This window comes from Penicillium verrucosum, assembly GCF_028828655.1.
Source record: "Penicillium verrucosum strain IBT 35672 chromosome Unknown utg000004l_segment0_segment0, whole genome shotgun sequence".
NCBI lineage: Eukaryota > Fungi > Ascomycota > Eurotiomycetes > Eurotiales > Aspergillaceae > Penicillium > Penicillium verrucosum.
The window spans coordinates 1,555,677-1,580,806 of NW_026643213.1; the positions used below are offsets into that span (position 1 = coordinate 1,555,677).

The 25,130-nt window shown below is 48.6% G+C and overlaps 8 protein-coding genes across 8 annotated transcripts; 4 read left to right on the forward strand and 4 right to left on the reverse strand.

The window, feature by feature from the left end:
* Positions 1-2,565: 2,565 nt before the first annotated feature.
* N7516_010021 (asparaginase ahrA) lies at positions 2,566-3,845 on the forward strand (the record flags this gene model as incomplete). The annotated part of the gene is made up of 3 exons (XM_057222740.1): positions 2,566-2,731; positions 2,803-3,503; positions 3,573-3,845. The coding sequence occupies 3 exons, from the start codon at positions 2,566-2,568 to the stop codon at positions 3,843-3,845; spliced, it is 1,140 nt and encodes a 379-aa protein (XP_057069961.1).
* Positions 3,846-4,243: 398 nt separating this feature from the next.
* N7516_010022 (dihydrolipoyl dehydrogenase) lies at positions 4,244-6,027 on the reverse strand (the record flags this gene model as incomplete). The annotated part of the gene is made up of 4 exons (XM_057222741.1): positions 4,244-5,083; positions 5,149-5,631; positions 5,717-5,796; positions 5,892-6,027. The coding sequence occupies 4 exons, from the start codon at positions 6,025-6,027 to the stop codon at positions 4,244-4,246; spliced, it is 1,539 nt and encodes a 512-aa protein (XP_057069962.1).
* A 1,134-nt stretch (positions 6,028-7,161) lies between these two features.
* On the reverse strand, positions 7,162-8,771 carry N7516_010023 (MFS transporter; the record flags this gene model as incomplete). Its single annotated transcript, XM_057222742.1, has 2 exons — positions 7,162-8,439; positions 8,505-8,771. 2 exons carry the CDS (start codon positions 8,769-8,771, stop codon positions 7,162-7,164), a joined length of 1,545 nt encoding a protein of 514 aa, XP_057069963.1.
* A 3,232-nt stretch (positions 8,772-12,003) lies between these two features.
* On the forward strand, positions 12,004-15,051 carry N7516_010024 (uncharacterized protein; the record flags this gene model as incomplete). The annotated part of the gene is made up of 8 exons (XM_057222743.1): positions 12,004-12,400; positions 12,450-12,603; positions 12,653-13,127; positions 13,180-13,415; positions 13,476-13,566; positions 13,621-13,863; positions 14,529-14,968; positions 15,030-15,051. 8 exons carry the CDS (start codon positions 12,004-12,006, stop codon positions 15,049-15,051), a joined length of 2,058 nt encoding a protein of 685 aa, XP_057069964.1.
* Positions 15,052-17,213: 2,162 nt separating this feature from the next.
* On the reverse strand, positions 17,214-18,026 carry N7516_010025 (uncharacterized protein; the record flags this gene model as incomplete). Its single annotated transcript, XM_057222744.1, has 3 exons — positions 17,214-17,457; positions 17,516-17,955; positions 18,024-18,026. The coding sequence occupies 3 exons, from the start codon at positions 18,024-18,026 to the stop codon at positions 17,214-17,216; spliced, it is 687 nt and encodes a 228-aa protein (XP_057069965.1).
* A 2,064-nt stretch (positions 18,027-20,090) lies between these two features.
* N7516_010026 (CNOT2/3/5 family protein) lies at positions 20,091-22,081 on the reverse strand (the record flags this gene model as incomplete). The annotated part of the gene is given in 4 exon segments (XM_057222745.1): positions 20,091-20,193; positions 20,270-21,048; positions 21,063-21,746; positions 21,827-22,081. The coding sequence occupies 4 exon segments, from the start codon at positions 22,079-22,081 to the stop codon at positions 20,133-20,135; spliced, it is 1,779 nt and encodes a 592-aa protein (XP_057069966.1). The 3' UTR covers positions 20,091-20,132.
* A 534-nt stretch (positions 22,082-22,615) lies between these two features.
* N7516_010027 (D-aminoacyl-tRNA deacylase) lies at positions 22,616-23,436 on the forward strand (the record flags this gene model as incomplete). The annotated part of the gene is made up of 5 exons (XM_057222746.1): positions 22,616-22,622; positions 22,675-22,853; positions 22,901-22,943; positions 23,011-23,237; positions 23,305-23,436. 5 exons carry the CDS (start codon positions 22,616-22,618, stop codon positions 23,434-23,436), a joined length of 588 nt encoding a protein of 195 aa, XP_057069967.1.
* A 258-nt stretch (positions 23,437-23,694) lies between these two features.
* Positions 23,695-25,065, forward strand: N7516_010028 (peptidylprolyl isomerase; the record flags this gene model as incomplete). The annotated part of the gene is made up of 5 exons (XM_057222747.1): positions 23,695-23,710; positions 23,781-23,845; positions 23,910-23,919; positions 23,975-24,061; positions 24,125-25,065. The coding sequence occupies 5 exons, from the start codon at positions 23,695-23,697 to the stop codon at positions 25,063-25,065; spliced, it is 1,119 nt and encodes a 372-aa protein (XP_057069968.1).
* Positions 25,066-25,130: the final 65 nt, after the last annotated feature.

Below are 25,130 nucleotides of genomic sequence, written 5' to 3' on the forward strand. Positions count from 1 at the left end.
ATTCTCAACATCCTGGGCGGCAAGTCAGTCGTCACTGGCGATAAATGTTTGTGATGTGCAATGAGCTTTCCAACTAGGCAATGCTCGACCTAGCGGCCGTAAACTCCCACAAGATGTTAGGCGCTTAGGAACGCCACGAAATAACCAAAGCCAACAGACATTTTGTTATATGATAAAATCGACTTTGGCGCTCAGTCGGAAACCAGTACAAACAAACGCTCCAATGAAGATTTAGTCTTATTACAAGCCAGCGATTCAACAGCTATTAAAAACCAGACCCAGGTATCGAGCTTAGATCCTGCATTCTGATAGCATCGAAGTCAGAATGCATTGCTCTCAAAGCCATATCCTCTTCATGCCGAGATCCTTTTTCGAGGACAAGCTGAGCGGCTAAATTCCTCACTTTGATCGTCGAGGTTCATCCCATCGACCAGTTGCTCCACGGCTATGCGAGCCATGAGATTTCCTAACTCGAAGAATCTCGAGCAAAGCCCAGTGAACAGATTAGGCAGACGGGGCATAGGAAGATCCTGAACTTCGCACTGAGGGACTAAATCAAGTATTTGTTTGCTGCAGGCAGTCGATGCTCTTTCGTCGCTCGGTGCAACTCCGTTGTAGGGGAGCGATGCCGAAATGCGTGTCGGGGAAGACGATTAACCGGAGACTGGTATTTGATGCCTTGAATGTTGGGAATCCTCTCTTGTATTCTGTGAATAGATCGTAGTCCTTTACTTCTGCTCGTTCTAACTCGGTGGTCGAGGACACATTGGATACGACCTCTGGCAGCGATAACTCAGGGACACAAATCTCGATATCCTACCAGAGGTGAGAAAAGAATATTCCTTCGGCGGTATGGTGATGGCGAAGACTTATATGAATGACTCGAGGGACATTGTAGTAGTTTAAGACAACCTCCCCAATCACACAAACCGGCAATATCTGCTTCATTGAGCGAGATGAGAAGCGGCTTTATGAGGTTGACAATATTCATTTCGCTTGGTTTGGCGCTGATGGTTGATGTGGCGAGCAGATGCAGCGTCTCCTCATTATTTTGAGGGAGCAACTACAGATGCCCATAACTGCCGTAGTCGCAGTACGCACAAAGCCAAGTGCGGAGGTCAAGGCTAAATCTAAAACAATTTCCATCCAATATCCGATATGGTGTAGTGGCTAACATCGCCGTCTCTCACACGGCAGCCGGGGGTTCGATTCCCCCTATCGGAGTATTCTTTCTTTTTTTGATGTTTTTTTGATGCCTTCAATATTTAATCCCAAAAAAAAAACCTTGGGAATAAAATAACTAGTCGGCGGAATTGAGGTAGTATAACACGTTCAAAAAGCAATTGCAACCTAAAGCCCCACCGCGCTAGCGAACGGTGAACTCCTTGCTTTATTTAACTATATCACGATCATTTTTGGAGTACGCACGTGGGATCCGGTCTTTTTTTTTTTTTTTTTCTCGCCTCGTTGCTTTTTATCCATCGTCACGGACCGATCCTTCTAGGCATGGCCCGGCTACGCTTCTAGATTGGGTGCCTTAGAATACTGATCGTCGGCATTGATCCCTGCCAAGGATAAAGTTAATAATGTTACCTAGGTACTAGTCAATAGCGATCCTTTTGGGAATGCGAGTGGAGCATGATATACGAGAGAGCTATAGAGATAGTCGAAGTAAATATCCAACCTTGGAAGGAAGAGATCGATCGAGTCTTATGTGGAAATATACAGTAAAGAAATTCGGCTACATTCGGACTTGGCTGATATATATTTATCAGTCGAATAAACCTAGAAACATATGGAACAAAGTACTACAAATCGCAGGATTTGCGATCTGCACGATATTACTTAACCCAACTAACTCCCGAGGTCCTCCAATTCTCTCTCCTCCACTCTTTCTACTGTAGTAGTAACTCGTACTAGTATCTACATAATGTAGCTATATCATGCCAAGCCCATCAACACCCGGCAGGTGCCTTGGCCTTGGCACGATTACCGTTTGAACTTCTGAGATCGACGTCATTATAGTGGGTGCTATAGCCTAAGAGGTTTAAAGGTGTTTCAAACTGCCTCCGAAAATTGCCCGCGCTATATTTACGTTCCCCCCTTTTGGGGATTATTTTTTATTGTTGTAGAAGATATATATCTCTTCACGCAGTCAAGAACCACCTGACAGTGATCGTATTTATTCTTCCTGTTTCGAGTGTCGAGAGACTTACGACTTATTTGCATATTTTAGTTGATCATGCCGTTAATGCCGTTAATCCCTAATAAAAGATAGATTGCACGTTGAGGAGTTGTGGAGACTCTGCTGCAGGTTGGGGTACTTGGCAAGGATCACTCCCGGGTGAAACTTATCGCCAAGTAACTTAAATTCGAAAGATTCGTCGAATTCGGCGTCGGGCCCGTAAGAATCGGATGATGCATGTCTGACACTCTGTCCGAATATATCAGAATATATATAAACCATGTCCAATGCCGGTCTCATCTACCTTTTGTACTATATATCCCATATCCCACATCCCATATTTCTCTTTCACTTGACTTAAGTCAAGAATCACAATCAGAATGGGGGTTACTCTTCAGACACTCGCTATTTCTGCTCTAGCCATTACAGGCTATGCCTCTCCTTTAGTCTACCCCCGGGCAGCAAACACATCCTATACAAACTCCAACGGCTTGACATTCAATCACTTCAACGGTTCTCTTCCTAATGTGACCATCCTAGCCACTGGTAAGTAGTTATAAATAACATATAACATGATAAATCCACGTCACACAATATCCCCTAACCAAAAAGAACAGGCGGCACCATCGCCGGCACAAGCGACGACAAAACCGCAACAGCAGGTTACAAATCCGGCGACTTAGGAATCAACACCCTCCTCTCCGGGATACCAGATATCTTCAATGTCGCCAACATCGCCGCCGTCCAGGCACACAACGTCAACAGCGGCGACATCTCCTCATCCCTCCTCCTAAACCTCACCCACACACTCCAGACACAAGTCTGCGATGATCCAACCATCTCCGGAGCCGTCATCACCCACGGCACCGACACCCTCGAAGAGTCCGCCTTCTTCATCGACGCCACAGTAAACTGCGGCAAACCAATTGTATTCGTCGGCTCGATGCGGCCTTCTACGGCTATCTCCGCGGATGGACCCATGAACCTCCTGCAGGGAGTAACCGTCGCTGCAGACAAGAACTCCAGAGACCGTGGAGCACTAGTTGTTCTGAACGACCGTATTGTCTCCGCTCTCTTTGCAACAAAGACAAGTGCGAACACTATGGATACCTTCAAGGCGTATGAGCAGGGAAGTCTGGGATTCATCGTGTCGAATAAACCGTACTTCTATTACCCGGCTGTGCAGGCAAATGCTAAGCACGTGGTTGATGTGTCCAATGTGGATGCCGTGCCTCGTGTGGATATCCTGTATGCCTATGAGGATATGCAGGTCGATTCGATTTATAGTGCTGTGAAGAATGGTGCGAAGGGTATCGTGGTATGTTACTTACCCCCAGTTCCGTGAGATCCGAATATGTTCAGCAGTACAGTACTGATCTCATAATAGATTGCTGGCGAGGGCGCTGGTGGTGTTTCCACCGATTTCGGTTCTGCTATCAATGACATTGTCGTGAAGCACAACATCCCCGTTGTGTTGTCACACCGTACTGTGAACGGTGAAGTCCCCACTGCTGATTTCACCGGGGAGAGCGCGAAGACCAAGATTGCCAGTGGGATGTTCAACCCCCAGCAGTCGAGGATTCTGCTTGGGTTGTTGTTAGCTGAGAAGAAGGATCTCAAGGAGATCCGAGAGGTGTTCTTGAAGGCTACTGTTGCGTGAAGGTTTTTTTGACAAAAGCCGAGAAGGGAAAAGACGAGGGATATATATGGGTACAGATAGATGCATAGATTAATATATAGATGGTTGAAGTATTCTCCAAGAATTCCCTACCTAGTAGCAGTCTGGATAGTAAGCGTGGACCGTAGAGATTAAACATTTCCATGTCACTCTCGGCAATAGGCAGGTTGGCTAGACTGCACATAAGTGGGTATGTTAGGCTTCTGCACTTAAGAGGAATTTTACTACACTCGTGTACAACGGTTCTTTCAAGGTATGCAGCATGTGTATTTCACGAAAATAAGGGAAAGATTACATGAATGATGTATTTTGCTAGCCGAGCTAGTCTAGGTTAGCTAAAAGTGGTACATGGTGGGAGGATATATGAGATCTGAGGACGTTTAGAAGTGAATGGCCTTCGAGTAGGTGGCCATGGCAGCCTCCTTGAAGGCCTCGGAGAGGGTGGGGTGGGCGTGGCAAGTACGGGCAATGTCCTCGGAGGAAGCACCGTACTCAATGGCGAGAGTGGCCTCAGCAATCATTTCACCGGCACCGGGGCCGATGATGTGGACACCGAGAATGCGGTCAGTTTCGGCATCGGCGATGAACTTAACAACACCCTCGGTGTCGAGGTTGGTCTTGGCGCGGGAGTTGGCGCTGAAGGGGAAGGTACCGACACGGTACTTAACACCGGAGGCCTTGATCTCGGCCTCGTTCTGGCCGACCCAAGCGACCTCGGGGTGGGTGTACATAACACTGGGGATGGCGGCGTAGTTGACGTGGCCGTAACCAGTCTTGATGTATTCGATGGCGGCAACGGCCTCCTCCTCGGCCTTGTGGGCCAGCATGGGACCGAAGGTGCAGTCACCGACGACACGGACGTGGGGGAGCTTGGTGCGGTACTCCTGGTCGATGACCAGACGACCACGGTCGTCCTTCTCGATTCCGACCTGCTCCAAGTTCAGGCCCTCGGTGTAGGGGCGACGACCAATAGCGACCAAGACAACGTCGGAGTCCAAAACCTCCTCCTTGCCACCCTTGGCGGCCTCGATGTTAAGGGCGACGGTAGCACCGCTGGCGTCACCGGAGACGACCTTGGTGCTGGTCTTGAACTTAATACCCTGCTTACCCAGGATCTTCTGGGCCTGCTTGGCGATCTCGACGTCCATGCCGGGACCACCGATCTGGCCGAGGAACTCAACGACAGTGACCTCAGCGCCGAGACGGGACCAGACGGAAGCCTAATATCACGATAAAGAGTTAACACGATCCAACAATCAAAACTCATTCCGTGGTCAATACATACCATCTCAAGACCGATGATACCACCACCAATGACGGTCATCTTCTTGGGGACCTCAGTGAGAGCAAGAGCACCAGTGCTTGTGATGATGCGCTTCTCGTCGATCTCCAAGCCGGGGAAGCCGGTGGCTTCAGAGCCGGTGGCGATGATGATGTTCTTAGCGCGCACGCTCTGCTCACCACCGTCGTTGAGGGCGACCTTAATGGTGTTGGCATCGACGAAAGAACCGGCACCCTTGATGTAGTCGACGCCGTTCTTCTTGAGCAGGAACTCAATACCCTTGGTGAGACCATCAACAGATGTGTCCTTGGCCTTCATCATCTGGTTAAGGTTGAGCTTGACATCGCCGACCTCGATACCGCGCTTCTTGGTGTCGTGAAGAATCTGGTGGTAGAGATGGGAGTTGTTGAGGAGAGACTTAGAAGGGATACAGCCGACGTTCAAGCAGGTACCGCCGAGCTTTCCGCGCTTCTCGATACACGCGGTCTGCCAAGTTGTTCAGTTAGTATGCGGATTGTAACGGCAAGACCGGCCTAATCCAAAGCCGGAAATATTGAGTAGTAGTTCATACCTTGAGACCCTCTTGACCGGCCTTGATAGCGGCAACGTAACCAGCGACACCACCACCAATGATGACCAGGTCGTGATCACCTATTGCCCGGGAAAGCGGAAATCAGCAATCACATCCGGGAAGCAAAGCGAACCTCTCTAGGAACTCCAAGATAGTGATGGAAGCACCAACTTACCTGCTTCAGATGCGAAACCACGTTTTGAGTGGCCAATGAAGATCATGGGAGTAGCAAAATTGTTGGGAACAGCCTTCGGGCCGGCATGGCGGAGGGCAGACCGGGGCGTAGCCCGGGGCAAAACGGCGCGGAACATAACGAAAGAAGGAACAGAAAGACTAGTTGTCTTTAGATATAAATGCAATCCTCGATGCGAGCGGATTGAAGTTGTTGGGAGTGCGCAAATAGGGTGGGTGGATTCGAGTACGGGAAATGACTGAGCTTTTGCGGTATTGCTTGGCTTCACCGCCTACGACGGGACTGTAGCCGTAAAGCTGGCCTATCTTGGTAAGGCGGTGAACACGGGCCGGTGGCTTACCGGGGGATTTCGGGAGCCGTTTCCGCTGATTCTGCAGGCAGAATATTAGACATTACCGAATATTTTGATTGAATACATTCCAGGAGAAAGGAACATTTACTAGAACCTGCATTTGTTGTCCAATTTCAATTGTATGACAAAACCAGAGAGGTATTGGTAGTTTGGCCCGGGGTTCCTTGCGCGATTTACTTCTTCCCGGTATGGAGAGGTCTACTCCGGGAATCGCAATTTGCTAAGCCACTTTCCAAGGGTTGGAGGACCTAGCGGCGATTCCCCAGAGATTCTTTTGTCTACAACATACCCGCGGGTCATTTTTATCGGCAAGGATTCTCGGCGGTCTCCGCCGCGGTTACAAGCGGGCACTAGATATACATCTGGACAAACTGGGCAAATACAGTGGGTTATGCCTAGGATTCAGTCCACAACTCTCCGCACGGGTTGATCTTTATATGAGCATCCACCATTTAAGAGTGGTGGGTCTCGTGTGAACCAGATATCAGGATATCAAAATGATAGTCGAGTATTGTTCTGCTTGTACTCCTTATTCAACCGGCTCTTGATTTTTTTAGGAATTGTTTTCTATGTCCTTGTAGTTTACATCACCCATCCCTACGCAAAGTGCTGGAAGACAAATGACCTCCCCAGGAGGATGATTATCCTAAACATGTGTGCACCCTCATCTAGAAGGTATTCGTATTTGAAATATGGCGCCCTGGAAGGAGGTATTTGGGCTGATGTGCAAAGCTAATTGACATAGACTAAGAAGACCTCCCGATGAAAGCGAAGGTTAAGCAAAGTTCATTTGTGAGTAACCGAGGAATTCAGAAAAGAAGTTCAAAGCCATTTCCCAGATGTATCCTCTAGACCGAATCCGTGAGTTCATGTGCTCGTGCAATACATATCAAGGCTGATTTAGTCCTGTCCACTAGACGATTTCTCCTCCTTTCGATTTCTCCTCTGCCGCCACTTGATCCCATTACGTGCCACTACCCACAAGCAAGGAGAAACGGCAATGGAGATCAATGCAAGCGTGGTGTATGCCCAGCCATCGCCCATGGCAGCGGTCATAGGGCTGATCGCTGCAGATGCCGCGGCACCGAGCTCACACCGGAATAGATTGTTTGCTGCAGTCGCGGCCGCCGACTTTCCCGGCCAAAGATCAACCATCAATGCATTCAAAACCTGTGAGGTTCCAATAATCGACCATCCGATGATGAACAGAAGAATGATAGGAGCAGCAAGGTTGACCTTGTGACCCAACACCCAGCCGTAGGTCAGCATCGACACATTACTAATGTAGTAAAGCGGGAGTGCGACTTCCAGTCTCGCTCGCTCAATGTTGAAGTTGCTGATGTCCGCACGCACATTCTTGACGACAGGGAGACCGGCACGTTTTGCATGACGGCGGTAGTTCCAGTCAACCAGTCGGCCAGTCGTGAAAGCTGACAGCACCCCTCCTCCGCCAATGGGGAGGTACATTAACGCAGCATGGATATCGTTGAAGTGATATATTTTATGGAAAGACGTTGACGCACCAGTCATGACAGCATAGAAGCCAGCAAATAACAATCCTGTAGTAAGCAGGATGATCGACGTCTCGATATCCAGGACGACCTTCATAGTCGGGATCGGTGATGGGAATCGGAGAGAGTAGTTCTTTCGTACCTCAGCTTCCTTTTCCGGGTCGGGGACAATCCCCTTCCGTTTGCGCGCGCGATGACGAATAATATCTGCCACGGAGTTATTCAAAGGAGGTGGGGAGATGGACCCATCTCCGACGACTTTTCGACAGGTCTCCGGCAGGAATAGACCGAGGATAAGGAAGAACACGCCGCCGAAAATAAGCAGAAACCAAAACATCCAGTGCCAATTGGTGTACTGACTGAAAAGGCCGCCGAGGATTGGTGACAAGGAGGGACCCAACATGCTCCCAACTGAAGCGAAGGCAATGTATGAGCCTCGTTCGGCGGACGTGATCATGTCTCCGACCAAACCGTTTGCCAGTGCGACAGTTCCACTGCTGCCTGCACTCTGAAGACACCTAAGAACCAGGAGGGCGGCATAACTGTTTTGGAGACCTAGTCCGAGGTTGGCTGCAAGGTAAATAGTGAAACAAATGATGTAAGCCGGACGGCGGCCTGCGGTGTCCGAGAAGCCTGCAATCAGCATCGGGGCCACCCCCTGCATAATCTGGAAAGAAGAAACCTAGTTAGTTGTGCATTTCTTTGACTAGATTGTTGTTTTCATTGACTTACCAGGTAGGTAGTGACCGTCAAGTTCACCTGGGAGACGGAGATATGTAGGGAACTCGCGATGGTGGTCAAAGCGGGCAGATAGATACTCGAAGACAAGGGTGAGAAGAAACTAGCCAAGGATCCCATGGCAACAATAGCCCTCTTCTGGGCTACTGTGAACTGAGAAAAGCCTGTCTGACCCGTATCGCCATGCTGGCTTGGTGGGTCTTCGGGTGCTTTGGTATCAACCTCGTTGCCACGCTCTTGCGCCATGTTACCTTTTTCCATTGGATCCTCGACGTCGGGGGATTTACCTGACCATGTGGTAAAATCGTGGAAGATGCGTTTGATGAAATATCCCCGATGGATTTGTTACTTCCCCGGTTCAGGGATGTCAACCAATTAAACTTTTCAAGTCCGTCGACAATCCCGGGACCGGCATCGACCTGAACTCACCCGAGGAGTCAACTCAGTTGCTTTGCTCTTGCCACTTTGCAGTTCCTACCAGAATCAGAATGTACGACCCTAAGCCTTGTTCGTAGATGTTAGGAAACATTTACTTGTGATCAAGTCTTTTCTTCTGTATTTTTGGGCCTTGAATTGTTGTATACACCAGTTTTGTCGGCTGTAGTATGTACTCTGGTATAGATTGGGGGCTCAAGTGTTCGAAGCACATGCACATATACAATCTCGAAGGTAACACTTAATTGTGACCATGGCCATGCGCACTTCATATATGGGTCAGAATGTGCTTTCGGGACATCAACTTGGAATAGACTCAACCCGGGGCGTTAGAAATTGAAATGTCGTCAGCAATGACCAAGATATTCAAGATTCGAGAAACTTGACATCTTGGCAAATCAAGATTTGTGGGCACAACGCGATTCCGGGGCTGCAGAGATGGCCTGTCCCAAACTTTCCGTTTCTCAGAAAGGAGGTAGGCAACACAAAGACATGTGTTTGTGCAAGGATAGACGAATATCGAAAGCAGTCGAAGCACACCCAGCCATGCGGATGCACAAACATCACATGTCCTATCTGTTCAGCGTAGAGTATTGCTCGTTTTCCCTTTCTATTTTGGTGCTCATATCCTGCCGCTTTTTGATCCAGTAAAACCGAGAATGCCCCTGATGGCTGCGATGTGGTCGTCCAGGTCCCAGCCTATCCCACTCAGAACTATGCGGATCTCTAAACTAGTAAAAACGGTATTCTTACCAATTACATACAATATATTGAATAGATGAGTTACTGATGCTAGCAGCCAGAAATAACAGCGTAGTAGCAATATAGGAACGGCTCTATGGGTAGAACACTGATTGGTGTCACAAGCATTGGCCATGAATTGCATAATTCCATAGCAAAATGCTATACTCTATATATTGGCACATGGAGTGTGACAGCGCTAGTGCTTAGGCTCTGAGTCCTGTCTTCAGCTCCCGGCTCAATGTCACTATGTATTGGTCTACAATTCGTGATTCAATACAAACCTACCCAATGCCCTTGAAATTCGACCCTTGTCTCCGCAAAGGCAACTACAAACTGCAGTGAGGACATATTCACTAACTTTCACAGGGGCTTCAAGAGAATTCTTAAATGACAAGACCTGCGCCAGCCTGGCCGACACCTGCAACGATTGGGTCGCAAATAACCCAGCCGCCTTCAATGAGACCTACTGGATGATACACTCGGTCAAAATCTATGCCCAAAGTAACTAATTTCTCAAACCTGAGGCTGGAAGTGGATATGAATTATGGGCTGAACGCCGCACTTTTTCATGTCGCTAGCGAGAGTTGAATGTACATCCCTATACTAGAGACCTACTCTGAGCATATAGTGCTTAGGCAGCTTTATTAATTGTTAAGGTCTCTCATACATTTCCCCGCATTTTCACTCTAGTTTTCGTGAACGACTGCAACGTATTTAAGTAGACCAACCTTGGAATCTATATAAGTGGACCCTGCCCTGAGCACAAAGCCACGCTAATCCCGATTCGGATAGACGGCGTTCTGCAATTACCGGACCCACTCCCTAACCGCTGAACCAATTGAATCTCTATGTTTTACATCTCTTGGCCTTGTGGGAACAGGTTGAAGAACCATCTTCCAGTTGTTTATATCGTTTTGAAAATGATGCCAGAGTACAGTGGGATAACCCAGCCTCCGAGGCATACTGACATGCGCGAGTACTACAGCCGTCAGAATAAGCCGGTCAACAACAACAGTGTTTATTGAAGTATTGGTATCTATATCCACCAGGGCGGCCGTTTTCTGCAGACAAAGTAAGTCTAGTTTAGCAGGGAAATAAATGACACAGTATGAGCACCTCTCTGGATAAAACAACCAATAAATGAAGTGAGAGGATTGGCGAGGTTGTGGTAGTGCCAAGGAACAAGACTTAGTTGGCTACATCACCTTCCTACTGGACTGGTAGACACAGTCTATGGTGGGGCTAACCTATAAGCGACGGGCGAGAAGATCGAGACTAATATTGTAGACCATACAGTTTTGTTGGTATTTCGGGTATGGTTTGCTGTTGGTTATGTGACCTTACTGCGTTCCTAGCTGATTTGAAGGTCAATAGAAGGGAGGAACTTGACACAATCATAATCCAATTCAATAGAAAACGGCCGTTTGACTTTTGGGTCTCACCTGGTGGGTCTATTTCCCAGGAGACAATCACATGACAATATGTCACGTGACCAAAACCAAATGTCATGCCCGGTCTGAGAAATACCCCGAGCGCATAAAAGCGGCGTGCCAAGAACATCTCCCCGGCAAAATTCGACCCACTTGGGAAAATGCGGAGGTCACAGAAAGACATGCCACCGGATAATTCACCAAATTCATCACGGAGTATGTAGCGTTCACCAGTTTGCACTTTTTCGGACCGCAGTTTGCTTTCCGCACCGTTTCTAAGCCGAATATATTGCAAGCCTCCCGGAACGTGCAGGACAAAGAAGGTCTTTCCTTCGGATTGCCGAGGTCAGTATACCGGGTAAAAGCCCCCAGATCTCGCCCCGCCATGACATTATTACCACACACGGTAGGTACTTACCGAGCCCGGATTCTGGCCCTGAATCCCGTGATCCCCGGGTTTTCTTATTCTGGTGGGTAAGGCATGTCGTATCGACGCTGGTGACTGGTTTGTTATTTCATGTTCCCCATGTTCCACCGGAATATGGCCGAATCCGCACTGTCACTCCTTGCTGTTCATGGCTGCTTTTCGGTCGATCTCCGGGGGGAAGTTGCTGTGCATCATCGTCCATTGGTAGTTCGGAGTTGTGCCGTGTGTGACCAGGGTCTCGGCGCTGCATGTAGAAGCTTTAAAGGGCTCAGTTGCCGTGGTCTGGGCGTGATTTTGGATCTGCTATTTTTCTGTTGCTGTGCAATTTATTTTACCCCGCGGGCTAGGATCTGGTTGTATTTCCTACTCTTTTATTACTATTTTGGTCTACAGAACCAACTTTAATGCGACAGGCCTCCAAGAACACTCGAATCCCTCCCCCTTAACTGCGTTCAAAATGAGTGACAAAATCCCTTCATGGAATGTCGTCCACAAGCTGGAGAAGCGACAGCTTCTCATCGGGATTAACTGCGTTGCTGGGTTGTCTATTTTGTTCTTCGGATACGACCAAGGAATGATGGCTGGTGTAAACAATGCAAAGGATTATATTGATCTTATGGGATTCGGTTATACTGAGGTAGTGGACGGAGAGGTAACCCCGGTGGTCACAAATTCCCTCCTGCAAGGTGGGATTGTATCGGTCTACTACCTGGGAACCCTTTTCGGCGGATTACTTGGTGGCTGGCTTGGAGACCGCACGGGAAGAATCAAGACCATTGCAGCGGGTGCTCTATGGGCTATTCTAGGCGCCGCTCTGCAATGTTCTGCACAAAACCACAATTGGATGATTTGCGGTAAGGATGCATATACTCAATACATGCAAGACTGGACTAACTTTTGTAGCACGCTTCGTTAATGGTATTGGAACTGGAATTTTGAACGCTATCGTCCCTGTCTGGGCTACGGAGACGGCCGAACACACCTCGCGCGGACAATTCATTGCTATTGAATTCACGCTAAACATTTTCGGTGTTGTGTTGGCCTATTGGCTGGAGTTGTATGTAAATCCCCTCAATCTCCGCGATATCCTTTCTAACTTTTGGCAGTGGTCTGTCTTTCATTGACAACGGAGAGTCAGCCTTCCGCTGGAGATTCCCTATCGCATTCCAGATCGTCTTCCTCCTAGTCCTCTTTGCGGCTGTCTGGTTCTTCCCAGAGTCACCTCGATGGCTTGTCAAGGTCGGCCGGGAGGAAGAAGCTCGCTACATTCTACAGCGTCTACGTGGATCTAGCGGAGAGGACCTCCTCCGAGCGGAAGCCGAGTTCCAGGATATTTTGAGCATCGCAGAGCTAGAGCGGACAGTGGATCATGGTGACTCATATCTGTCCATGCTAGTTGGCTACAAATCAGGTGATCTTCATATCGGCCGTCGTGTACAGTTGGTCATTTGGCTACAGATCATGCAGGAATGGGTTGGTATCGCGGGAGTTACTGTTTATGCACCGACCATCTTTGGCATTGCTGGGTTTGATTCGATGAAGAGCCAGTGGATTAGTGGACTGAACAACATTTTCTACATGGTATGTTCTGGCGTTACAGAGGAAAACGATTTATACTAATGTGCATGTTTAGTTTGCTACGCTAGTCTGTGTCTTTACTCTCGACCGCATCGGTCGTCGGTGGACTTTGTATTGGGGAGCAGCTGTCCAGGGTATTGCTATGTTCCTTGCGGGTGGATTCTCCCGTCTCGCTATCGACAACAAGGCAGCCGGTGACATGGCCAAGGCATCCTCGTATGGTGCAGCCGCAGCTTCGATGATTTTCATCTTTACCTCTGCATTTGGAGCTTCGTGGCTCACAGTCCCTTGGTACGGAACTCGCATCTGATCTTTTCATTCAATATTCAATGCTAACTTCTGATCTGTTAGGGTTTACCCGGCTGAAATCTTCCCCCTAGCCGTTCGTGCACGTGGAAATGCCTTCGGTGTTGTCGGATGGAGTATTGGGAATGGATGGCTGGTGAGTGAACTCCCTTCAATGAATACAATAACACATACTGACCGTATATCGAAGACTCTATTGTGTCCCGTCATGTTCAACGCCATTGGCGAAAAGACACTCTACGTCTTCGCCGCCAGTAATGTCATCGCCATCCCCATGGTGTGGGCTCTGTACCCTGAAAGCAACCAGCGCACCCTGGAGGATATGGATCTCCTGTTCGCGGCTAAGACCCCTGGACTTGGGATGCAGAGAAGACCTTTGCGCGCCTCAAGGCGGAGAACCCAGGCATGGTCCAGTCTCTCGGTCACAAGGGCAGTATGTTGGACCCGGAGACTGGAAAGCCTCTTTCTGTTGCTGCAGTTGTTGCAGCTTCCAAGGCTGGCGATAATGCTGTAGGAGCGGAGCATGTAGATCACGCTTAGATTTGAGGTGGGAGGGCTTGATGATGTGCTATGTTTTGGATGTGACGTTTTGATGAATACCCAATTAATAAATGGATACATGATTAGAAACAAATTAGTATCTTATTATCTTATCCCTGGAAGAAAATGAAATGAATGAGATCGTGAGGAAGATGCCATCGACAAAAGCCGCGCTGATTGGCCACTTTGGGAACAACAACCACCAACTCAACCTACAGTTTGATCTTTATAGCCATTTTTTTCCCTCGCCATTTCTCTCTCTTCAAATATTCACATTCAAACAAAGGGTTTATCACATCTCTTAGCATCAACACCTACTCCATACTCACGTGGTAGGTACCCCAATACCCCAATACTGACAAACGCGTCTCGCGTCGCATCGTCCCCGGCTAATTACAAATCAGTGAGCCTCCACGAACCCCCAAGCTATTCCAGGTTTTCAAAAAGGGCCTCGAAAACAAAGATTCCAAGAGGATAAAACACATAAAAAGATTTCTCCAAAACCCTAGCTCCGTAAGAGGGTCCAGTCCATGAGTCATGTCTCTCTCGACAGTACAGTCCGGAGATCTGCAGCCCCCAACACCAACCCCAGACCATCAAGATCAAGACCCCAAACCCCAGGAAACCCTCCAACCCGCACTACCCACAGCGCAAACAAAAAAATATCTCCACCGCATATCCATGCACCCAACACTAACCCCGTATCGCCGGCGCGTGTATCGGACGCTCCTGTCCGTCCCGCCAGGTCGGTGGACTACGTACTCGGCGATGGCGACGTACCTAGGTTCCAGCGCGCGGGCGGTTGGCAATGCGATGCGCAGCAATCCATTTGCGCCGGAGGTGCCGTGTCATCGGGTGCTTGCCGCAGATGGGTCGTTGGGTGGGTATAAGGGGGAGTGGAAGGTTGATGCGCATAAGGGTGGTGGTGGGTTTTGTGAGGAGAAGAGGTTGAGGCTTGAGGAGGAGGGTGTTGTTTTTTTGGACGGGAAGGTTAGGGGGTTTGTTTTAGGGAGTTTGTGGATTTGGGTGCTAAGTGAGCCCTTTTTTTTGGTTGATTAGAGGGCGTTTTGGGGAATGGTAAGGAGGTTTGTGTCCTTAAATTGTGTTTGATATTTGAGATACTTATGTCCGGGAAACTGGTCTGAATTTCCTATCTAGGTAGCCCCGGCTATATAGTAGGCTTCGATATTGGAAATGTTGTGCCTGACTCCAATGGCGCTTGTACCACAGCTCTTTGTCAGATAATTGTGATCTAAACAAGGGTAGGTTGGTTCTAAATGCTTAGAAACACTAGCCCGATTTCCGGTTGGCCCCGAGTGCTGAGCCTAGTATATCTACAGCTTTCCTTCGAACCTTAACCTTCCTCAGCCCTGCACCTCACCCAGAGGGATCGTGGGGGCGTTCAAGTTTCAACCGAATATACAATACAGAGGGTACAAGGTGATCCGGCTTATGTATAGAAGTCTATATACCAATACCAATATCACTTTCCAGGAACATGATGCTATTTGATGAAAATTCCCCAGAACTATAGATTTCGTTATCAGGAAGTGGCGATATATACTGCACACACTGTGCTGATTTATAACCCAAGGAATCAAGCCTTAGAAGCCAAATCTTTCTGGCTGCGCGTCACACCACAGCGATGCTGCTCAACCAACAGTAACGCAAACAACGGCATAATCTACTACCCACACAGGGAAGTCAACCTTCCACCTCCCAACACCCAACAACTGCAGCCTGCAGCCTAACAGACACTACGAAGACAAACGAGCCTTAATCCTAAGTCTGGTCCCTATAATCTCAACATCTCAACCCAGCTCTCCCTCATCAGAGCAGATATTTTCTTCAGCAAACCACTCTAAACAACCACTCCCTCTACCACTGGTATATAAGTAGGACCGCAATGGAAGGAAAATAAATAGGCACAGGCCACACCCCGCGATTTCAGCGCAGCAAGCACAACCAACAAAACAGCTATCCTATCAACTGAGCAATTATCGAAACGACAATAAATATAGCGCTCCAGGGACACTCTCAAGATGCGATACGACATGCTGCCCGGGCTAGGGTGTTTAGTTCCTGCGTTCCGCTCGGATCATTCCGGGGTGTGGGTAATGCATTGTCGTGCTAGGTAGCATCTTGACTAGGGGTTTGGGTTACAGTTTGTTGAACGGGGTGGGGGATATTGGGGGGACTTTTTATGGGTGTTAATATTGATTTTAACGATGCTATGATGCCATGGTGGTATGGTGGTATGGTGCTGGAGATTGGAGATGGCATGAGAATGTTCTTGAGAAGAATTGTTGGGACTATAATCAGAATATTGTGGTTTTGAAGGATTGTGGCTGGGATTTAGATCCGTTTCGGATGTGCATTAATGAACTTAATGATCCCTTGGTACCTGCATGTACTATACATGCTGTAGGGATTATTTTTTGGAGTGGAAGGACCTAGTTATTTAACTAGTTCATGTAGACTGTTACTCCGTACTGGACTTGGAGATTCAAAGGAAGAAAAATACCGAAATTTGGGGGCCAAAGTGAGGGCCAACCTGTTTTGGGGTTTAGGACATTTCGTTGTACAAAAGAACAAAGAACATCCTTGAAAAGTCAGAGTTTTTCATTAGAGTTTTCTTTGCTTTTTATATCCTAGTTTCTTTGTATTCTATGAGGCATATTAACAATATTTAGGGGGAAATGAAAAAAGGTACGCAGTACTCAACATTGCAGCTAGTACGGAGCACGGTGACATTTGATGCAACACCTACTTAGTCCGGTTAGTTCGTGCGACTACTGCAGAACGCGTACTTGAGAACAGGAATTCATTTGGCTAGAGCTCAATTGGAACAAGAAAGGGGAAAACCATACAACATACAACATAGATAGGAAAAAAATAGTCTAAGCCCATTGAAGAAAATGGTATCGTAATCGTTGCAATTCATTGAAACATTCCACCAATAACCCATCTAAGCCCGATCTAGAATCTAGAACACATAAAAAGTAATGAGCGATGAGCTCGAAAAACTAAAACAAACTAATGCGAAGAAGCAATCCGCGTCTTCTATACAACATACAAGATCGACCCATAACGGGACTGCGATCTACCGATGAAACAAACAAATGTAAAAATAGAAATAGATCATCAGAAAAGCGAAAAAGAAGAAAAAAACGGTCGTAGTATCGTAAAAATGCCCGGAAAAATGTCGCGAATACCAGCGCAAGACGAAAAAGGTCATTACAATTATGACATCTGCTTCGCGGAGCGCTTGCAGGATCCACGCTTGGGGACGTCGAGGTGGTGGTATGAGCGGAGATGCTCGACGAGGTGGTCCTGGCGCGGGAAGCCATTGCTACCCTTTCGCGAGCAGTGCTCGACAGGGCAGTTGCGGAAGACGGGGTAGTGGACGCTGGACTGGTGGCGTTTCAAGTCCGCGAAGCGGGTGAAGGACTTTCCGCAGTGGTCGCAACCGAAGGGCTTAGCGGGCCTGAAGGAGATATGTTAGTGGGTTGATTCAATCGCGACGGCGGAGATAGTTAGCTTACTTGGATGCTTGCGGGGCTGGCGAGTCGGCGCTGGATTCATATTCGCTGATGGGGTAGCTTGGTAGAGCAATGTCTTCGGAGGGAAAATTGAAGCTGCTGCTGTAGCTACCGCTGTAGCTGCTGCCACAGCTGCTGGGTGCGCTCTGAGGCATGGCGGGTCGGTCAAAGACCGGGTAGTCATGTGGTCTCTGGTAGGTGTATGGCGAGCTGGTTATACCGTAGAGCTCTGGAGTGACCTCTTGCATAGGGAAGGGACTGGTTGCGTCGATGTCACAGAGGGTGTCGTAGACAGGCTGGCCGCCATAGAAGAAGAAGTCCATGCTTCCTGGTGAGGAGGAGTAGGAGGAAGAGTACGAGTCTGTGTAGCTGAATGGGGACTGCATGTCGATTGGGGCGGATGAGAGTGAGCGTTGGTGTGGTAGGGGAATTGGGATTGCGGTCTTATAGAGAGAGAGAGAGAGAGAGGGTTAGACTAGAGTACGCCCATTGCAAGCTAAAGTTCACTTACCATTGTGAGAGAGTAGGTTTAACTAATGATTGAAATCTTTAAAATTGATTTGGGTCAAGTATTTAGGATTCAAATGCAAAATAATTCCCCTAAGCCATGGAGACAAGAGCCCTTTTATGTGCCCAACGTGAAACTGCATCATATGGAGCATGACCGGGGGGCTCGAGTAGGGTATTGGTTGACACGGGACAGCAACCGCGAGACTAAACTGTGAATGGCTGTGAAAGGGAGAGGAAATGGCACTAAACAGTTTTCTAGAAAACTACTCGAAGCAGACTGGACCAAACCACTCAGCCTCCCCGCCTCCTCGCATGCGGGAATTTGTTCAATTTGTGTTTGTATGCGGATCTTTGCTGACGCCGAATATTCCACGGTCCTTCTAGCGTGCCCCTCTCAAAGCCCTCATTTCACACTATCCTGGATAGTTTAGACGATGATGATTGGAGAATGATCAGGTGTGTCGAGGGTGAGTTGAGGTCGCTGATAAGCAGCGGTCAGACATTTGGGTGCCGAGTGATTTCCCCTCACGAAGATCATCTTATGATTGGACGTTGACGATTCTGTGTGTCTTCTAGTGTCGTTCTAGCGTCTTGCCAAGACCTCGTGTCTGACGGCCATGGCCCCCGGTCCTTTTTGTTTTGTTGTTCGTCATAGGGGCATAGGGGGGGTTATGCATTTACCATTTCATGAGATGTGGAATTCCTGGTCTATAGTCAGGGTCATCGAAGCTTTCATAAGGACCATTGAGTTCAAGTCCAGATCAAGGGGTAAGGACAAAGGACAAAGGTCAAAGGTCAAGAATGAGTTCCAAGTCCAAGTCCAAGTTCGAGTTCGAAGTTACAGTGCACATCATTCCGGGAATTTCCCCCAAAAAAACTAAACCCACCCATTGACGTATGTATTGACATCTCTCACGGCACAATCGTGCCGGGTATATTATCAGAAATGATCCACGATCCAGCCTTGCGCTCCCGAACATGTCGAGTATCTCCATGGAGAACCTGGCCAAGGCCTATTCCCACAATTCCCACAATTCCCAAACCCTTCCAATCCCGTATCGCAGATCGACCGATGATGTCGCTGTTACGCACAGCCCCTGACGAGGTAGCGACTAGCGACTAGCGTTCGTTAATCCCCGGGCTTCTAGAAAGAAAAATCCCGCACTTGTGCATTACCTGCTAGCGTCTGCCAAGGGGCTGAAAGAGCGAGTGGGATGCAGGTGTAACCCGTAATGCTTGCTGGCGAGTTAGCGTTCTCTGACATCGCACGTCGTTGGTTGTACAGAAGTGAAGCGATTCGTCATATGCTGGTGCTTTTTTTTTTTTTTTTTTTTTTTTTTTTTTTTTTTAGTTCTTCTTTGTTGTATATATTCGGGGATATTTGGGATCGCTTCCGGTCCTGGGCAACCTTGGTGGTTATGAGGTGAAGTGCAGCCGTGCCGCCCCCATGTCCCTTTCCCTGGTTCCCTTTCTATTATTATTATTGTTATTATTATTATTCTTATATTTTCCCGTATTTTCTTGCAGCTCTCCTGCATTGTCCCAATAGAGACAACGGTAAACCTGCAGAGCTACGTGTACACGAAGCAAATACCGACAACCCCGGACCCGGGGTCCAGGTTGGTGCCTGTACCTATAGTATGTACTACATTGGGTACTTCTAGCTGTACTTTATCCCGAGGGCATAAGCATGTAATGAACTTTACTTGGGCTGCTTGGCTGCTTAGCCACTTGGCTACCTCGTATTATGTATGTAGTCAACAATACAATATGTATGCTTGACTTAAGGATTCATTGTATGGTTCGAACAATTCATAACCTTGCAAATAACATGAAACTCCCGTATCACCCAGGCCCATTCATTGCACTCATTGATGCCAGTCCTGCGAAAACAGAAAAAAAAAGATAAAGAAGATAAAACAATCCACCGTGACCCCACAGATATCAAAGTTCCCGCCATAGCCTCAAACATCCGGTCTATCGAATCATAGTGTCAAGCCACAGACATTGTGAACAAAAACCAGGGCGCGAAAAAAAAATATAGTAATCAATCATCTGCACTTGGAGACCCGGGTGGGTTGCTCACGGGGAGAAAAATAACAAAGGCGCCTCATAACTCATCCTCGAGGTATTTGTACACAAACTTGAAATCAGCCTTGCGCCGGTTCATCCTGTTGATGCCATTCGTAAGTGGGAGAGCTCGTAAACTTGGTACGGAAACGGAATTAATCGGAAGTTTTAACTGACCATGTGCTTTCGTAGTCGAAGAAGCGATAGGTGCCTTGTTCAAACTCCTCCGTGATGTTCTTGGGCTCCTCGTGACGCTGGAACCAGGTTTGATACTGCTTATGGAAGCGCCAACTCTGGTTTCGGAGCGCCTTGGCAGCGAGGTATTGCTGATACGTCCCTTGACGATAGTAGAAAAGGTAGAAGAGAGTATCCGTGTCAATTCTCCCGGTATCGTACAAGCGAGGGTCATCAAATATTGAGAGAGGTTCCTGAGGATAGTAGAGAGCAGTGCTGTAAGGGTTCTGCGGCTTGTAATGGCGAGGCTTTTCAGCATCGCCAGCCTCTGGGCATGTCGTCAATGAGGTAGCGAGAAGACGTTGAACAGACGGCGATGGGTTGGCCGACGCACGCGACTTTGTTACCTCAAATGATTGGAGCAGGTCCTGGAGACCAGGGGGCAGATGATATACCGATTCATCAGTTTCAGTTCCTTCCGCCTCGAATTTGCCATTTGTTGATGTTTCCACTTTTGCAGGCGCTGGCGATGAGACACTTGCATTTGCAGGGATCTTCGGTCGCACGGGCCCAGCAAGCTCTTCTGTAACAGCTGCTACAGTAGGTGGAATTATTGACTTTGAAACAGGCTGTGCTGACGCCACACTAGGCGAAGCAGTAGAAGACTTGGAGATAGGCAATGCCACGGACAAAGCCGGGCTGAACCCTGGTGGAGGGGGAAGAGGAAGAATGCCAACACCACTTTTGTCACTTGCTGCTGCAGCGGCAGCAGCGGAGGCATACTTGAGGGTTTCACCGGGGGGCGGGTCGGAAGGGGAGCGGGCTTCATGCCCGGAGTGGCACTCGATGAAGCAGATGGGTGGAGGGTAGCAAGAACAGGCAGGGGCGATTTCATCTGTGTTGATGGTCTTCGGGCTGCTGGCGCTTCTTGCTTGGTCTTTGGTTTGGGTTCTGGCTCTTCGTCTTGGATTGATTGGGCATCTTGCGATGATACACGATCACCTTCGCCGCCCATGCCGAATTGTGCCTCAACCTCTTCGCCGATATTTAGATCGTCGTAGAGCGTCTCATCCTCGCCAGAGTAGTCAGGACTACCTCCTTCTTCGACATAATATTTGATACTCTCCTTGAGATCTTGTACCGCACCAACGTCCAAGTTGCCGTTCTGTAATGAACGATTGAGGAATTCCAACTTGTTTACGTGCCATTTATGTCGTTCCGTAACGTGAGAGATGTCGGCCATTCGATCCGCCTTCTTCGTGTCCTTCTTTCCTTTCTTCATTTGCGCGTGAAGCGTTTCCTCCTCTGCCTCCAGGGCCTCGATCTTCAGCTGAAGCTCGTCAACCATATTAGAAAGAAACTCGCAACACTCGACTCTCTCCTTCTCCTTTGGGTCAAGTCGTGAAGCTGCCGATAGACCTTCCTTCGAATATGCTTTCGTCTTCATTTCTTTTTCGACGGCTTTGAATTGTTCCATGCACTATCGACGATGTTAGCATGCCGTCCCTTGGTGAAAGCATTGACTCTGTAGAGGGACCAAGTTGGGAAACCCAAACGCACCACTTCAATGGCCTTCCGCTGCTCTATGAGAGGAGCTTTATCCTTGACTTCATTTCCGGCGGCCCATGATTTGATTTGATCACGGAACCTTTGCAGCTTCTTGATCTCGCGCTTAAGGTGGTCTTCGAGCTTGTCCCGTTGTGTGGGATTTGTCGCCTGTCGGATCTTCTCGTAAATTCCTTCAAACGTCTGTATCCCTTCAGAGACCTTCTTGAAGGTTTTCTCAATCTCCTGCTGCGTTTTTCGGGCTGCCATTGTGAACCCGTTGGTGGACTGTGCCGTCCACTGGCGTGGGGATTAATGCGGTCGGTACGGTGAGGTGATGCGCTTCGACCAAAGTGGTCACAAGGACACAATCGACGGAGTTTAGGAAGGAGGGATTGTGGGTAAAAGTGTTTGTTTGCGAGTAAGAGGGATAGAGACTCGGAAGTCCATGGAATGCCTCTCCGCGTTTGAGTGGAAAGCTTCGTGGATGCTCTAATAGGTAGGCGGTCACGGGCGGAGGCGAACGTGAGGGCGGCGCGAGGAGGAAGCGTGGCCTTACATACACAAGTCACACGTCGCATTTAGTTTTCTCAGTTCAAAAGTACACAATTGTCGCTGAAGAACCTTGGAAGAGCCTTGCGCTGACAAACCGAGTCAAACGAGCTCATTTCGGCAACAGCAGACAATAGTTTGTGCCAGCGCTATCACCGGCCTTTATTTTGTCTACGACGCGGGTATGTACCCAAGCTTCAACCCAGCTGTTTCTTATTTTGACGAGAATCAAAAATCTATAGGTCACCCAAAATGAAACGTTAGAAACTATGAACCTCTGTTATACACCAAAATCAACTAATACCCTTCAGTCGTTATCCAAAGAGTCAAATCGGCATCTGTGACAGTCGATTCGGAGTTGGTTTCCTCTATTGGCAAGGGTCTTCTTGTATTTGCTGGCATTGGTAAAGAAGATACCGAGAAGGATGCCGAGAACCTCGTGAACAAGGTGCTGAAGGCCAAATTCTGGCCTGATGAGAACGGAGTACAAGTAAGTCAAATAACTATATGCGAGACCAGCAACTGACATTGTCACAGTGGAAAAAGAATGTTAAGGATATTGAGGGGGAAGTACTATGTAGTATGCTTCTTCATCTTACTATCTACCTGGAACACTGCTGAAGAATACTAATTGTTGTCTAATCTAGTCTCCCAATTCACCCTCTACGCGAAAATGAAGAAAGGAAACAAACCTGACTTTCATGATGCAGCTGGTCCCGAACCTGCACGCAAAATCTATGACTTCTTCTATGATAAGATGCGGGAAGGCTATACTCCAGACCGAGTCAAGAATGGTGTCTTCCAAGCCATGATGGAGGTCGAACTGAAGAACGATGGGCCGGTGGGTATAGACTACTGCAGCGAGGACGCGGCGGTACATTTTGACTTCCCAGTTCCTTTCCTCGCAGACATCGAATCTATACTGACTGATCTCATTCTAGGTCACAATCGAAATCAATACCAATCTTCCCAAAAAGGAACCCAAGGAGCAGAAAAATGGAGACAAAGAGTCCAATGAACAGGAAATTAAGGGATCTTTTGAATTCCAAATTCCTGCTGAATTGCTGCAATGAAAAAAAGAGAAGTAAAGATAGAGTAATTCTTTATACAACATACATAAATAGATGTTAGCAGATACTCCAATACAACTTCTATACAAATCCCGTGGTCCGAGCATAGTTGGGGTGCCCGCAATGGAAGCTTCTTGAACCGCAAGCGCCGGACTCCCCCACAACGCTGACTTCTCTCTCCTCCACCTCTCTACCAGATCAACTTTGTTTCTCTCCTCTATTCTTTTCCATTTTTGAAATTTCTCTCCCTCAACTCCAGTCATGGCGACAGCTCAGCGTACGTTCAGTGCGGGGTTTATCTACCCGCGGAATGCAAGGATTGAGTCCAGTTGCTGACAAGCTTGCAGGCTCCCGTGTCTTCTTTGACATTAAAATCGGTGACGGCGAGCCTAACCGGGTTGCATTTGAGCTAGTAAGTTACCCGCATCCTCTACATGCCGAGTCTGGATTGCATCTAACATCTGGGCGTCACACAGTTCAATGATGGTACGACATGATTTTTTTCCCTTAACAATTTGCACATGGCTAACAACAGCAACAGTTGTCCCCAAGACCGCGGACAACTTCCGAGCTTTGTGTACCGGCGAGAAAGGCATTGGCACCCAGGGCAAGGAATTGACCTACAAAGGCATGTCTGAAATACCCCGCTCCCATGGCGTTGGCGCCTACTAACCGCGGCGTCCCTATTCAGGCTCAATCTTCCACCGTGTGATCAAGCAGTTCATGATTCAGGGTGGTGACTTCACTGCGTTCAACGGTACCGGCGGCGAGTCGATTTACGGCGAAAAGTTCCCCGATGAGAACTTCGACCTCAAGCATGACCGTCCCTTCCTGCTCTCCATGGCCAACTCCGGGCCCGGCACCAACGGCAGTCAATTCTTCGTTACCACCGTCCCCACTCCCCACCTCGATGGCAAGCACGTCGTGTTCGGTGAGGTCATTAACGGAAAGAGTGTGATTCGTAAGATCGAGAACATGAAGACTCAGTCCGACAAGCCCTTCCAGGACGTGACTATCGTGGACTGCGGCGAGCTTTCTGGTGCGGATTACGAGGACGCGACCAAGCGCCAGCAGGATGCGACAGGCGACCCATACGAGGACTTCACCGAGGATCACCAGGGAGAGGCCCTTACTGCGCCTCTCTGCTTCAAGATCGCTTCCGACCTCAAGGGTTTCGGCAACGCTGCTTTCAAGAGCGGTGATCTCAACCTGGGTCTCGACAAGTACCAAAAGGGTCTACGCTATTTGAACGAGTTCCCCGAACCCGAGGAAAATGACCCCAAGGAGCTAGGCGAGCAGATGAAGGCACTCCGATTCGCTTTGCACTCCAACTCTTCCCTGCTTGGCAACAAGCTCCAGAAGTTCCGCCAGGCTCAGAACTGGGCCACATATGCGCTTCAAGTCGCCGATTCGGCCAAGGCTAAGGATGCCGATAAGGCCAAGGCCTACTACCGCCGCGCTGTTGCCCACGAGGGTTTGAAGGAGGAGGATGCCGCGCTGAAGGATCTGCAGGAAGCGGAGAAGCTGGCTCCTGGTGATGCTGGTATCGTCAACGAGATCGCCAAGGTCAAGAAGACCGTCAAGGATCGGGAGGCCAAGGATAAGGCCGCTGCCAAGAAGTTCTTCTCTTAAACGGTCTGAAACCGATTCATTCCCATTTCCCTTTTGTTCCCATCACGATTCACGACGTGGTCTGC